Source organism: Mesoplodon mirus (genome assembly GCF_964341445.2).
Source record: "Mesoplodon mirus genome assembly, chromosome: 9".
Taxonomy (NCBI): Eukaryota; Metazoa; Chordata; class Mammalia; order Artiodactyla; family Ziphiidae; genus Mesoplodon; species Mesoplodon mirus.
The window spans coordinates 56,976,448-56,988,572 of NC_138985.1; the positions used below are offsets into that span (position 1 = coordinate 56,976,448).

At 34.7% G+C, this 12,125-nt stretch overlaps 1 protein-coding gene across 1 annotated transcript in view; it reads right to left on the reverse strand.

Annotated features, from left to right (window-relative positions):
- The window catches only part of PPP1R9A (protein phosphatase 1 regulatory subunit 9A), a gene marked incomplete at its 5' end in the record, with an annotated part of 154,310 nt that overhangs the window by 99,354 nt on the left and 42,831 nt on the right, over positions 1-12,125 (reverse strand). The window contains one exon of the mRNA XM_082632230.1: positions 2,690-2,825. Coding sequence (XP_082488356.1) covers positions 2,690-2,825 — 136 coding nt within the window. The remainder of the gene's footprint in view (positions 1-2,689; positions 2,826-12,125) is intronic.

Here is a 12,125-nt window from a genome sequence, read left to right on the forward strand (position 1 = left end):
AACACACAAGAAAGGGAAAAAGGTACGTCAGAGAGGAACACGAGAGAGAAAGAAACAATGGGAAAGGGTTCCTTGACCTTTTCAATAAAGTGAAGGTTACTTGGAGTAGCATAATAGCAAGCACCTGCTTTCTATTTCTACAACTTACAGACAGAAGAAAAAGTTTAACCTAAAGCTAAACTCTGTTTTTTTTGTAAAATAGTTGTATACTTAGCTATTCTTCCCTTTAAGCCCTATCTTCATAGGCTACTTCTGAATTAAGTATTTACCTATAGTAAAATAATTCTGCAAGTTTTCAATCCCCCTATTATTAGAAATATAGAACAAAGAATTACAGAACCTAAGTATTACAAGAAACTCCATAAGCCAAAACAGGAATCTTCCTTCCAGCATCTCTTGTTCCCCAGTTACTCTGTGTGTGCCTAAAAACAGACAGACCCATCAGTCTACTCCATTCAAAATCAGCAGTGTGTTGCAAAGAGTCCAGGCCTTGGAGCCAGGAAGACCCTGTTCCCATCCTAAATCTGGCAACCACTAGCTATAGCACTACAAAAAGCCTCAATTACTACGTATTTAGAAAAAAAAAAAAAAAAAAAAAAGATTCTTCTGCTTGCTGTAAAGATTACATGAAATCATGTAGGAAAGGCACCTGGCCAAGTGGCTGGCACTGAATATTTATTTACCCTCCTTGCCCCTGAGAATATCTGCTCAGGTGACAATCAACTAACTCTGCTTTCCTTATAAAAACAGGCGAACAAACGAACAAAATCCATATGATGTACTCCTAAGTATAAATGTTGAATGATAAATATTCCTTTTGCATTTAGTCAAATTTTTAAATTAGAGAAAATCTTACATTAAAAAAAAGCTTTAGCTGCTTAAGTTGAAAACTTTGGGGGATGAATGTGATCATTTCCTCAAAATAACTGGAGGAAGTATGTAGTAAATGACCTAAAAACTTCAGTTGGGAAGCCTCAATTAAAGAACTATCTTATTTTCCCTCTTTCCTTGTCAGACCTGATGCTTCATTTCACAGGCTCATGGAATATTAGAAACTGGAAGGAATTTAGAGATTTAGCCCAATACCTGTACTTGAAAGCAAAGACACTGAGGTCCACAGACTGAAAAATTTGGCTTCCTCACCTTCTACCACTTGATGTCACCCGTACTCCCCTGAACCTCAGATCCAAATTCTTTAACAGAGTGAGCAGGTAAAAGCCAAACCTGCCGAGAATGATTCTACAATCCTAATTCAGGCTTGAAGCCAAAGCAAATCAGTGTCTCTGATAAAACACAAAACTGAAAACCAGAGAAGATGAAAGTTCAAATATTTGAGGAAATCACTTTTTTAGTTTCAAAATCCCAGATAACATTTTCATATATAATACCTTAGTAAAAAAAAAAAAAAAAGAACCTTGTCATTTAAAGTGAATTCTGAAAGTGAAAAACTAAATCAACTAAATAGAATTCTAAGAAACTAATTCACTCAAGAGTTTCTAATGTTTACTCTTAGATCAACAGTTAACTGAAGCATCATTTTAAAATTTTCTACTATAATAAAGAGAGAATACATCCTCATTATACTACAAACAGATGAAAAAATAAGATACATTTGGGTTAGAACACTCCAGACTAAAAATACATGAAAAATATTTGAATGTCTCTTTATTGATCTTCACTAGGTCCTGGCTAGAAACCAAAAAAAAAGTTCTGGAAAAAGAATATATTCAGATGAGTAGAGGTTGAACATATGAAGTGACACTATCCTATTTATATCAGCTGGTATGAAGAAGAGTATTTGTTTTACCTGAATATTTACTATGTTTATGAGGTATGAAATACTGCAACTAAATTGTTGATGGATCCTTTGACATGCCAATGTGAAACATATGCATGTTTAAACATGTTTATAATAAAGTATGTTGTCCCATTTTATCAATGTACATTTGGCATTTACATTAGAAATAGACCAGCATCTGTATTATATTACAACACACAAGGGTTCCATAGAGAAGTTTTCACTTGGGGGTTAGCTTCTATTCATTTGCTTGATCTTCTGCAGAGAGCAGGATGCAAAATTATTCCAGTATGTATCTACTCTATGGAATATGTGCTGGTGGAAAAGCTTTGTTCTGCATTATGTTAGCACAAATCATAGTGAGCAGATCCAAAGAACTTTCTCTCCCTGGGCGGGGGGGGGAACCTGAAAACACTCAGCAATTTTCAGTACTTTTCTGTGTACGTTTGTGTATGTATATGTGCCTTTTCACTCAAAATGTTTACCGATTTTTTTGAAAAAGCATTACATACTTATTGTAGAAAATTTAGGAAAAATTGAAAAAATATAAAGCAGAGAGAGAAAATCACCTAATTCCAACAAAAAGATAGCTACTATTCACATTTTGGTATTTTTACCCTTTTTTGTTTCAGTGAATTTATCTTAATACTGTGGTAAAAGAGGACTTATTTGATCCAGAAGTCTTCATACTGTAAATATGATACCATTACTTGATTGATAAGCTAATAACAAAAGCAAGTAATATTTCCTTTCTGCGAGTTGAATGTCGACACATTCTCCTTGAGAAACTGCAAAGACCTGTCATACTGTTATACAGTAAAGAGAGGTTTATCAAGTAGGGATGTAGTAAGAAAAAATGAAGGAAAAAGAACGTTTGCAAATGCAACTTACCTCATCATCGTCGGCATCATACTGGGCATAGTGCTGTTCAAGCAGCTCTCTCTGGCGCCTTTCTTGTTCCAGCGTCTGACTTATCAACTGGGCAACCTCACTCACTTGTCCTGGTTTTTCTCTCCCAATAACAAATCTATACGAAGGTTAAAGAAAACCGATATAGTTAGACTCTCCAGCAAAAAGGAATGCTAAGAAAAGTAACCAAGCTTCATATTTCATCAGGGTACATCAAACCTCAAAAAAGTAATACCACCTATATTTTTTGAAAGGTATGCCTGGGTAGAAGAAGAGGTTAGCTGAGCAATTAAACTGATTTTTGCAGCCATAGCCCAAAGGAAAAGAAATGGGAAAAGTAAAGGACCATAAAAAATTATTACTTTAGGAGAAGACAAAACAGATGTAATCCATTCTACAGTACTTTACACATTTTTGATGCCCTGCAAAATGAAAGCAAGCTCATAATTTACTGTACCACTGAACTTCAGAATCATTTTCATAATTATGTCCTCTTTATAATGCAAAAACTACTTCTAAAATATTTTGAGGTATGGCATACCCTACGTGAGTAAATAAATAGAGAGGCACTGACCTTTTGCTAAGCAACTGTAACTCTGGAGATAAGAAAAAGAAGGGGAAACAAATGTAGTTTTTGCTTTTGTTTTTAAAATGAAAAACTAAAATAAGGAGAGGTGGCAAATTAGTTCATTTCTTTTGGAGAAAGATGCTATGTGGTCTCAAGAAATAAAGAGTCAAGGGGAAATATCTGTTGATACTAATTCCTATAAGTATAAAGAAAAAAACAGGAAAGACATTTACTTATTGCCAGTTAGTCACTTATGATACACCCTCATTGATACCATGGTTCTTCCTCAACAAATTAATATTCACTTTTTAACATCTTTTCACACTAATATATGGTTCTATTTTTCTAAAAATACAAATAATATGTCTCCATGATATAGTTTCCATATATTATTTAACTTCATTATTTTGGATGTAACTCTTTGTTTAATCTTGCTTCTATGCTTAATTGATGATTTCCTCTGATTATAATATGTTGCTATTTTCTTTTTTTTTTTTTTTTTTTTGCTGTACGCGGGCCTCTCACTGTTGTGGCCTCTCCCGTTGCGGAGCACAGGCTCCGGATGCACAGGCCCAGCGGCCATGGCTCACGGGCCCAGCCGCTCCGCAGCACATGGGATCCTCCCAGACCGGGGCACGAACCCGTATCCCCTGCATCGGCAGGCGGACTCTCAACCACTGCGCCACCAGGGAGGCCCTATGTTGCTATTTTCAATTACAATTTTAAATGAAATACTCTACCATTCTCTGTACAAATTCACTAAAGGTCAAAATTTTTATACTTGGATGTTAGTAATTAAATGTCTTTTTAGAAATATTTTTATGTAGTTTCAAACAGGACTGTTGAAATTATGCTTGGGTATTCATTTATCATCTGAGTTATTTTCCTTTGGGAAATTAAGTTTTAATAATTGTTAATATATTCTGGATATATATCCTTATCTATAAATGTAATAGATACATACACATACACAGATACATACAAGCACACAAATCATATATGCATATGTTTGATTTATTACCTTCTCTCAATCTGTGGCTTGCCTTTTCATCTTCTTGATTGTGTCTTTCAAGGAAGTCCAATTTATCGCTTTTTAAAAGATTGTGCCTTGTGTTTCCTACCTAAGAAATCTTTGCCTGATTTAATATTGCTGAGATTTTTCTCCTGTTTTTCTTGTTAAGGTGTTAGTGTTTTGATTTTTTATTAGGTATGCGAAATCTTTCAAACTAATTTTCACGCATGATGCTTGGTAAGGGGGGAGTTTCATTATTTTCCAAATGAGTAACCAGTTGTTTCCATACCATTTCTTAAAAAGACTATTCATTATCACCACTTGAATTACTCAGGGACATTTGTTGCAAATCAACTGACCATGTACTTGTGTTCTGATTTTTGGACTTTCCAATCTGTTCCACTGATGTATTTATCCTTGTACCAATACCACACTGCCTTGATTACTATATAGTAAATCTTGAAACTAGGTGCTATGAGTTATCCAACTATGTATATCTTTTTCAAAATTATTTTGACTATTCTAAGTCATCTAAATTGCTATATAACTTTTACAACCAGCTTGTCAATTTCATTTAAAAAGCCCATTGATGTTTAATTTGGTATTGGTTTGAATCTACAGATTGTGGAGAACTGACATCTTAATAATATGGAATTGTCTGATCCATGAACATGGTATATCTCTGCATTTATTTTTCTTTAATTATTTCTATTGAAATATAGTTGACATACAATATTATGTTACAGGTATATTCATAATGATTTGACACTTGTACACATTATGAAATGATCACCACAATAAGTCTAGTAACCATCTGTCCCCATATTAATTATTACAATATTACTGACCATATTCCTTATGCTGTAATATTACAACACCTTGACTTACTTATCATACAGCTAGAGATTTGTATCTCTTAAAACCTTCACCTATTTGGCTCACTCCCCACACACACCCCTCCCTCCAGGCAACAACGCATTTGCTGTCTATATCTGAGTCAGTTTTAATTTAAGTTTTTGTTTTGCTTTTCAGCTTCCAAATTTAAGTGAGATCCTGAATTATTTGTCTTTCCTTTCTGACACATTTCACTTAGTATAACACCCTGTAGATACATCTATGTTGTTGCAAATGGCAAGATTTCATTTTTTATGGCCAATATTCCATTGTATAAATATATCAAATGGACATTTAAGTGCACATATTTTTTCAAATAAGGGTTTTTGTTTTCTTCAAATACCCAGAAGGAAAATTACTAAATTATATTGCAGTTCTGTTTTTAATTTTTTGAGGAACTTCCATACTGCTTTCCATAGTGGTTGCACTGATTTACAATTCCAACAACACACAAAGGTTCCCTTTTCTCCGCATCCTCACCAATGCTTATTTGTTGTCTTTTTGATAATAGCCATTCTGACAGGTGTGAGGTGATATCTCATTGTGATTTTGATGTGCATTTCCCTGATGATTAGTGATATTGAGCATCTTTTCATGTGTCCATGGCCATATCTCTTCTTTGGAAAAATGTCTATTCGGGTCCCCTGGCCATTTTTAAATAGGGTCCTTTGCTATTTTGATGTTGAGTTATATGAGTTCTTTGTATATTTTGGATATAAATCCCTTATCATTTTGCAAATACCTTCTCCCATTTAGTTGGCTGCCTTTTCATTTTGTTGATAGCTTCCTTCACTGTGCAGAGCTTTTCAGTTTAATGTAGTCCCATTTGCTTATTTTTGCTTTTGTTTCCCTTGCCTAAGGAGATGTATCCCAAATAAATGAATTGCTAGGACTGACGTCAAAAAGCATACAGCCTGGGCTTCCCTGGTGGCGCAGTGGTTGCGAGTCCGCCTGCCGATGCAGGGGACACAGGTTCGTGCCCCTGTCCAGGAGGATCCCACATGCCGCGGAGCGGCTGGGCCCGTGAGCCATGGCCGCTGAGCCTGCATGTCCGGAGCCTGTGCTCCGCAATGGGAGAGGCCACAGCAGTGAGAGGTCCGCGTACCGCCAAAAAAAAAAGCATACAGCGTATGTTTTTTTCTAGGAGTTTTATGGTTTCAGGTCTTACATTAAAGTCTTTAATCTAGTGTGAAAAAGTAGTCCAGTTTGGTTATTTTGCATGTAGCTGTTCAGTTATCCCAACACCATTTATTGAAGAGACTGTCTTTTCCCCATTTTGTATTCTTGCCTTCTTTGATTGACTATTTAAGTGTTGTTTTATTTCTGAGATCTCTATTCTGTTCCATTGATTTATGTGTCTGTTTTTGTGCCAGTAGCATACTATTTTGCATACTGTAACTTTGTAGTATAGTTTGAAATCAGAAGCATGATACCCCCAGCTTTGTTCTTTCTCAAGGCTATTTTGGCTATTTGGGGTCTTCTGTGATTCCATACAAATTTTAGAATTATTTGCTCTAGTTGTGTGAAAAATGCTTTTGGTATTTTGATAGGGATTGCACTGAATCTACAGACTGCCTGAGGAACATTTTAACAATATTAACTCTTCCAATCCATAAGCACGGAATATATTTCCATTTGTTTATTTCATCTTCAGTTCCTTCCATCCATGTCTAATAGTTTTCTGAGTAAAAGTCTTTTACCTCCTTAGTTAGGTTTATTTCTAGCTACTTTACTCTTTATGATACAATTGTAAGTTGGGTTGTTTTCTTAATTTCTCTTTCTGATATTTTGTTGTCTCTACAGAATTACAGGAGATTTCTGTATATTAATTTTGTAATCTGCTACTTTACTGAATTCATTTATTAGTTCTAAGTTTTTTGGTGGTGTCTTTAGGATTTTCTATATATATAGTATCAGGTCATCTGCAAAGTGACAGTTTTAATTCTTCTTTTCCAATTTGGATTCCTTCTATTTATTTTTCTTGTCTGATTGCTGTGGCTAGAACTTACACTACCATATTGAATAAAAGTGGCAAAAATGGGCATCCTTGTCTTGATCCTGATCTTAGAGGAAATGCTTTCAACTTTTCACCACTGAGTATGATGTTGGCTGTGGGTTTGTCATATATGGCCTTTATTATGTTGAGGTATGTTCCCTCTATACCCCTGATGTTGAGAGCTTTTATCATAAATGCATGTTGAATTCTGTTAAAAGCTTTTTCTACATCTATTGAGATAATATAGTTTTTATTTTTCAATTTGTTAATGTGGTTATCACATTGATTTGTGGATACTGAACCATCCTTGCATCACTGGGATATATCCCACTTGATCATGTTATTATATAATCCTTTTAATGTATTGTTGAATTCAGTTTGCTAACATTTTGATGAGAATTTTTGCATCTAGGTTCATCAGTGACATTGGCCTGTGATTTTCTTTTTATGTGTGGTAATTTTGTCTGGTTTTGGTATCAGGGTGATGCTGACCTCAGAACAAGTTCAGAAGCATTCCTTTCCCTTCAAATATTTGAAGTAGCTTGAGAAGGACAGATGTCAATTGTTCTTTAAATGTTTGGTAGAATTCATTAGTGAGGCCATTTGGTCCTGGACTTTTATTTTGTGGGGCATTTTAAAATTACTGATTCAATTTCATTACTGGTAATCAGTTTGTTCATATTTTCTATTTCTTCCTGAATCAATCTTGGGAGTTGTACATTTCTAGGAATTTATTCATTTCTTCTAGGTTGTCTTCTATTGGTATATAACTGTGTAGTAATTTCCTATGATTCTTTGCATTTCAGTGGTGTCAGTTGTAATTTCTCTTTCACTACTGATTTTATTTATTTGGGCTCTCTCTCTTTTTTTCTTGATGAGTCTGGTTGAAGTTTATCAATTTTGTTTATCTTTTCAAAGAACCAGGCCAGCTCTTAGTTTCATTGATCTTTTTTTTTTCTGTCTCTATTTCATTTACTTCTTCTCTGATTTTTATGATTTCTTTCCTTCTACTAATTTTGAGTTTTCTTTGTCCCTCCTTTTCTAGTTCCTTTAGGTGTAAGGTTAGATTGTTCATTTGAGATTTTTGCTGTTTCCTGAGGTAATGCTGTATCACCATAAACCTTCCTCTTAGAACTGCTTTTGCTGTGTTCCACAGATTTTGGATCATCGTGTTTCCATTTTCATTTGTCTCCAGGTATTTTTTAATTCCCTCTTTGACTTCTTCAGTGATCCACTGGTTGTTTAGTAGCATATTGTTTTGCCTCCATGTGTTTGTATTTTTTGAAGTTTTTTTGTTTCTTGTAGTTGACTTCTAGTCTATTTAGCATTGTGGTAGGATAAGATACTTGATATGATTTCAATCTTCTTAAATTTAATGAGATTTGTTTTGTGGCCTAGCTAGTGATCTGTCCTGGAAAATGTTTCATGTGCACTTGAAAAGAATGTATATCTTGCTGCTTTTGGATGGAATGTGTATGTATGTGTGTGTGTGTGTGTGTGTGTGTGTATTCTATGTGGTCTAATCTGTCATTTAAGACCAGTGTTTCCTTATTGATTTTCTGTCTTCGTGATCTGCCTACTGATGTAAGTAGGGTGTTAAAGTCTCCTACTATTATTGTATTACTCTCAATCTCTCCCTTTATGTTTGTTAATATTTGCTGTATGTATTTAGGTGCTCCTATGTTGGGTGTACACATATTTACAACTGTTAAATCTTCTTGTGGGATTGATCCCTTGATCATTATGTGATGTCCTTCTTTGTCTCTTGCTGCAGTCTTTGTTTTAAAGTCTATCTTGTCTGATAGAAGTATTGCTACCCCAGCTTTCTTTCTGTTTCCATTTGCATGGAATACCTCTTTCCATCCCCTTATTTTCAGTCTGTGTGTGTCTTTAGATCTGAAATGAGACTCTCCTAGGCAGCATACACATGGGTCTTGTTTTTTAATCCATTCAGCCTCTCTATGTATTTTGATTGGAGCATTTTAATCCATTTACATTAAAGTAATTATTGATAAGTGTGTACTTATTGCCACTGTGTTTACTGTTTTGGTGTTTTGTAGTTTTGTTTGTTTCTTCTTCTTTTGCTCTCTTTCCTTGTGATTTGATGACTGTCTCCAGTGTTATGTCTGGATTCCTTTCTCTTTTCTTGCATTTATATATTAGGTTTTTGGCTAGTTGTTACCATGAGGTTTATCTATAACACTTATATATGTGATTATTATAAGTTGATCTCTTAAGTTTGACTGAATTCTAACAACCCCACATTTTAACTCCTCCCAACCACTTTTAACTTTTTTGTTATATTGTGGATACTGATGGTTTGACTTTTGTCTTTTAACCCTCCTATTAGCTTTATAAGTGGTTGATCTACTACCTTTACTATATGTTTGCCTTTACCAACAAGACTTTTGCTTTTGTAATTTAAATGTTTCTAGTTGTGATCTCCTTTCTTCTGCTTAGAGAAGTCCTTTTAACTTTTCTTGTAAAGCCAATTTAGTGGTTTGAAATCTTTTAGCTTTTACTTAACTATAAAACTCTTTATCTCTCCTTCAAATCTAAATGATAGCCTTGCTGAGTAGAGTATTCTTAGTTGTAGATTTTTTTCCTTTCATCACTTTGAATATATGGTGCCACTAGCTTCTGGCCTGCAAAGTTTTTGCTGAAAAGTCAGCTAACAGTTTTATAGGAATTCCCTTGTAAGTAACTAGTTGGTTTTCTCTTGCTGCTTTTAAGATTCTGTATCTTTAATTTGTGCCCTTCTAATTATAATGTGTCTTGGTGTGAATCTCTTTGGGTTCATCTTGTTTGGGACTCTCTGTACTTCCTGGATCTGGATGTCTGTTTCCTTTCTCAGGTTATGGATATTTTCAGCTATTATTTCTTCAAATAAATTCTCTGCCCCTTTCTCTCTCTCTTCTCCTTCTGGGGCCCCTAGAATGCAAACATTAGTATGCTTGATGTTGTCCCAGAGGTCTCTTAAGCTAATCTCATTTTTAAAATTCTTTTTTCTTTTTTCTGCTCAGCTTGGGTGATTTACACTACTCTGTCTTCCAGTTCACTGATCTCTCTGCATTTATTTAAAAGTTTTACATTGAACTACACATGTCTCTTCATTCAGGCAGTAAATTTGGGTAGCGTTATAGCTTCCAGTTAGACACGCTTTAATGCCTTGTAATCTGGTATAATTTACAGCACAGATTTGCAATAAAAGAATGTCATCAGGCTAAGTGTGGTCCAAAGGGAAAGCACACGGAAGTGGAACTGAACTATTCTCTATGCCTTATTTTCCTCATGTGAAAATTAGTACCTACCCCATATGTCTAAAGGAGTGACAGAAGAATAAAATGTGGTACAGGGCCTCCCTGGTGGCGCAGTGGTTGGGAGTCCGCCTGCCGATGCAGGGGATGCGGGTTCGTGCCCCGGTCTGGGAGGATCCCATATGCCGCGGAGCGGCTGGGCCCGTGAGCCATGGCCGCTGGGCCTGCGCGTCCGGAGCCTGTGCTCCGCAGCGGGGGAGGCCACAACAGTGAGAGGCCCGCATACCGCAAAAAGAAAAAAAAAAAAAAAATGTGGTACAGACATGAAAGGACTTTAAGGAACTATTATTAAGATAAGAATAATAAAATCTCCCATTTGGAAAATGTGTAATGTTCAAATTAACTGTCTATATATTCTAAATGTTTGGTCCATTTTTAAGCTATCATTATAAGTGTGTCCTATTGTATGTGTATAATCTATCATACATAGAAATGAGTAGCAAATATAAAATTTAAAGTAAGGTTATTATTTCAAGTGTGGATTTGGAATATGGACATACTGTGATAGTATAATTTAGGAGTTAAAAGTGTATGTAAAAGAGAAAAATGGCTTTGACAGAACAAATCCACTGCAACATAAACATGACTTATTGGCTCTGTGACCTTGAATGTATTAAAATTTCTAATTCTTAGTTTCCAAATTTGTAAAATAAATATAATAACAGTAACAAACAAATATATAATCCATATAAAAAGCTTAACTAAGTACCTGGTGCCTAGAGAGTATTAGTACATGTTTACTGTTGCCTTTATCTAGATAATATATTAATATCTACACAGGGTTGAGTGCATTTCAAAGTACTATATGTACACACTGTCCAAATTACTTATTTGCTCTCACTAGTTTTGAAAGAGAGAAGGTTTTTGTGAGTCAACCACAGGAAAAAGATAAAATACTTGCACTGAAATGTGCTCTAAAAATCCTTAATTTCACTTGCATTTGAAATAGGAAAGTATGGATTATATAATCACTCCACATTGAATTTTAAAGATCATCAAAAATAAAACAATTAAAGCCAGCAACAATCAGACCCTCTAAATGTATGTGACCAAATTAACTGACATTTATGCAGTTATTATTTATATTTTAGACATTATCCCCATCTGAAATGACAACACATATAGTCAAATCATCCTGTTTGTAAACTTAAAATTCCTTTAAGAGAAAGATACCTTTCTTGTTACTTTCTATTTTTTTTCCTTGCTTCAGTAAGGAACACTGTGATCTTTTGTATTTTAGCTCTAAAGAATGAAGTAAAAAAAAAAACCCAAAAAACGTAATGTACATTTAAATTAAACAGGTATTTTCTAAGCTTACAATTTACAAATAATGGCAATATTAAAAACAAAATCTATAACTAGGGTTTATGTTTTTACAGCATGGCTTGTTTCTAGTGATTAAAACAATCATGCGTTTCAACATGAATTATTTTACAAAGAACTGTCTCCTCTCCCCCTCAGGCTGAGATAAAATAGGCAAAGGCAGATAAATCAGTTTTTCCTTTTCTTTTCATCTACTGTAAGACAAAGCAATGTCCATGTACTGTCCTTTGGAGTTTAGATGACGAGATTATATGGAATTCATTTGATTAGTTTATTGAATTCTCTGGTGAGCTGTCAAACAAAAACAA